We start from the raw sequence: 3633 nt of genomic DNA on the forward strand, positions 1-3633 counted from the left end.
CCAGACTTAATGGATTGGTATGAATGAGATCATCACCCACATCCCAATTTTGTGTGAAAACTAAAAGAAAAATATTAATACGATTTAAATTAGGCATATTCTTTCCTTTCTTCAATTAAATTTTTCTTACATTGCAATCATGCATAGCTAAGTTTAAAAGGGTCATTATTTGAAACTCCTTGAATTTCTGGTAAAGATAAAATACAAATACAATTTTAAAATATTGTTTACCTCAGACATCTAAATAAAACACTAGGGTGAACATTTTAAAAATTTATTTACAAAGTTGTGTACAACACGATGGAATAACATTTAGAATACCATATATATTCATTCATATATAAACAGACTTTTATAATAGAATGACACTTTTCGCCTTTTGAAAATTTTTATATTTAAAATCTCCCAACGTCTCTATACATTTTTTTCTCACATAAAACTGCGGAGAGTGAACCTTCAAAAAAAATGAAAGTTCAGAGCTCTAAATCTACTGAATTTGTTTTTTTCTTAAAAAAATAAGAACCCCAAAAGGAAAGTCAATAATTTTTATACAAATATGTACAAAGATTTCCCTCCCATCCCTACGGTACTGAGAGCAGGAGCCGTCGGGGTACATTTTTGGAAAATTAGGTTTTCGGTTTTACCTGTACCGCAAGCTATTCCCGGCGGGCGTGCGGTGAGTTTGCTCCGCCAGCCTAGGTGTGGGTGAGGGGGTGGAGGCCGCCGAAGGTCGGTGTTGAGGGGTCGGGGGGGAGGAAATGGAGGAGAAGCAGAGTCCGGGATTGGGCAGGGGGGCCGGGCCCGGGGCGGGGCGCGCAAACTAGAAGTGCAGCCGCCACCCGGCCCTCGGTCCCGGCCACCGGCGCGTCCCTATTGAGCGGGCCACTTTGCTTGCGCTGCAGCGGCGGCAGCAGCGGCGGCCGAGGCTGCGGGCTGCAGGAACTGTCCAGAGAGCGGCACGCTCAGGATGGGCGCGATGGTGGCCGTCGTCCGGCTCAGCGACAGCGGCTGATGCGTGGCCATGAGCGCCGCGGACTGCACGGTGCCCGGCGGCCGTAGAAAGGACTGCGCCGCGCTGCCGCCCCCACCGCCCCCGGTGCCCCCAGTTACCCCCGCGCCCCCAGCGCCCGCTGCCGAGCCCCCGGGCGCCGCGGGGCCCCCGCCGATGATGTTTTCGATGCTAAACGACGGCCGCGCGCTCGGCTCGGACTTGATCAGCGACGCCGTGGTGCCCGCAGCGCCCGCCGTGCCCGCGGCGGCCGCGGCGGCGCCCAGGCTGTTGAGCTGCAGCTGCAGGCCCGGGCCGAGCTGTGAGCCGAAGGCGGCCGCTTTGCGGCCCAGCTCGCCCGAGGGCAGCAGCGGCACCGCGGGCGGCAACACGGGTGCCACCGGCGGCAACGCGTAGGGGTACTGGAGCGCCGCCGCAGCCGCCGCGGCGGCCGCGGCAGCCGGGTGAGAGTAGGCGCCCGCCGCGGCCGCGGGGTGCAGGCCGTAGGGGCGGCCGTAGGGCCCCGCGGCGCCTGCGGCCGCCGCTAGGCTGTAAGCGCCGAAGCTCTGCATCATGAGCGCCGTCTGCTCGCGCAGGTGCTCCTGCTGGTGGCGCTTGAAGCGTTTCCGGCGCCGCAGGAAGCTGCCGTTGTCGAACATGTCCTCGGACTGCGGGTCCAGGGTCCAGTAGTTGCCCTTGCCCGGGTTGCCCGGCTCGCGGGGAATCTTGACGAAGCAGTCGTTGAGCGAGAGGTTGTGACGGATACTGTTCTGCCAGGCGGGGAACTTCTCCCGGTAGTAGGGAAAGCGGTTGCTAATGAACTCGCAGATGCCGCTCAGGGTCAGCTTCTTCTGCGGACTCTGCAGGATAGCCATAGTGATGAGCGCGATGTACGAGTAGGGAGGCTTCACCAGGCTGTTCTTGGGCTTACTGGGGGCCAGGCCTCCCGTTGTGCCGCTGCCGGAGCCCGGCCCGCCGCCGCTCCCGCCGCCCTCCTCGCCGCCAACGCCGCCCTTGCAGCCGTCAGGTTCGGAAGCGCCCGCCTCGCCCCCTGGCCCAGCCCCGGCTCCAGTCGCCTCTTTGGGCAATGCCAGAGGCTGTTGGTGCGGCGGCTGAGGCTGCCCATGGTGGGGTGCAGCCGGCGTCACCTCGTCCGCCTCGTCCAGGCGCAGCTCCGGCGGCCCCACGGGGCTCTCGCAGCCCGCGTCGCTGTCCTTCTCCTCCAGCCCGTCGTCGCCCTCGCCCACCACATCGATGTCCACGTCCTCGGCCGTCAGCACCGTCTGGCCGGACATGTCGCTGGCGCTGCCGCCGCCGGAGAGGGTCATCCCTCCTCGGGGTGGATGGCGACGGCGGGGAAGGATCGGCGGACGATTGGAGTCGTCAGGGGCTGCCGCCGAGCTCCGGGGAAGGGGGTTTGAGTGCTCCCGAAAGATGGGAGACTGGGAAAGGGGAGGGGAACGTAGATGGTTCGGGGCCCTCCCGGCTTGGCTCACACTCGGCAGCCCGGCATCGCGCGGCGCGGGCACTGCCGTCTGCCCCCCGCGGCCGCGCTCCTCAAACTCCTGCTGTCCCTGGCGCTCGGTACTAGGCGCTCGATGCCGCTCCGGGCCACGGCGGCTTCTCCACGCCGCGCCTCCTCACTTCGTCCGCCTTCCTTGGCCTCTGGCCCGGGCGAGGAGAGCAAGAGCTGTGCAGACGGGCGCGGGACGCCGGGCGCCGAGCAGTTCCGGAGGGCGCGGGAAGGGGCAACGGGGGGAGGGGGGGTGTCAGGGACGCCAAGCCCCCGTAGTCGAAAGTCCCGTTTTAAGGACTGGCCTGATAGATTACTTTCTACTTAAAGATCCAGCGGGAGGCGGGGCCACGTGACCGCGCGTGACGTCAGGGCCGCCGCGGAGCCGGCCAAACTCAAGTTGGTTCACGGAATTGTCAACAAAGGGACGAGGGACGCGCCACTCAGCGCCGTACGGTGCGCCAGCATCCCGCGGGCTCCGAGGGCGTCCTGGCCCGCCCCGGGTCCCCAGTCTAGGCTGGAACCCCGCGCGGGGTCGAGGGAGCCTATGGGTGTGAGTGCTGGAGGGTGGGTGTGAGCGAGTGAGGGCGTGGGCCTGGGAGCGTCCGCGGGACCCGGCAGCTCTCGCTGCTCTGCCCTCCCTGCTCCCTCTCCCTTCCCCCTTCTCCCTTTTGCCAACACTCCTTAGGCTGGGACTGGGCAACATAGAACGAGATTCCCATCCCCCCCACCCTTTTTTAAAGAAAAACTTAGTAGTCTCTGTTCTGTTTTTTGGGGTTTGATTCTTTTTAGCTCTTGGGTAAGGGCTGCGCACCCGGCTCCGTTTTGCTAATTAGACTTCAACCCCCCTCCTGCCTCACTGCTCATTAGGCGGAGACACCTACTGAGGGGACAAGTATCCTTCCCCCCCAAAGCCAAACCACCCATCCTTCCTTTGCTTTCCCCACTCGATGTGGGCGTGTTATATATATGTTGCCCCCCCCCCCCGCGCACCCCGCGCGGCCACAACAGCATCAGCTGGGGTTCCCGAAGGTCAGAAAATAGTTATTGATTAATCTATTAGAATAGTTGCCGAGAGAAATAAAAACGACGTAAAATAACAGTGAACCTATAAATAAAGAGGCTGTAACTA

General features: G+C 61.1%; 1 protein-coding gene across 1 annotated transcript; it reads right to left on the bottom strand.

Annotated features, from left to right (window-relative positions):
• Window positions 1–870: 870 nt before the first annotated feature.
• On the bottom strand, window positions 871–2316 carry FOXD3 (forkhead box D3; the record flags this gene model as incomplete). The annotated part of the gene is made up of 1 exon (XM_080801333.1): window positions 871–2316. The coding sequence occupies one exon, from the start codon at window positions 2314–2316 to the stop codon at window positions 871–873; it is 1446 nt and encodes a 481-aa protein (XP_080657459.1).
• Window positions 2317–3633: the final 1317 nt, after the last annotated feature.

Source organism: Martes martes (genome assembly GCF_963455335.1).
Source record: "Martes martes genome assembly, chromosome: 4".
Classification (NCBI taxonomy): Eukaryota; Metazoa; Chordata; class Mammalia; order Carnivora; family Mustelidae; genus Martes; species Martes martes.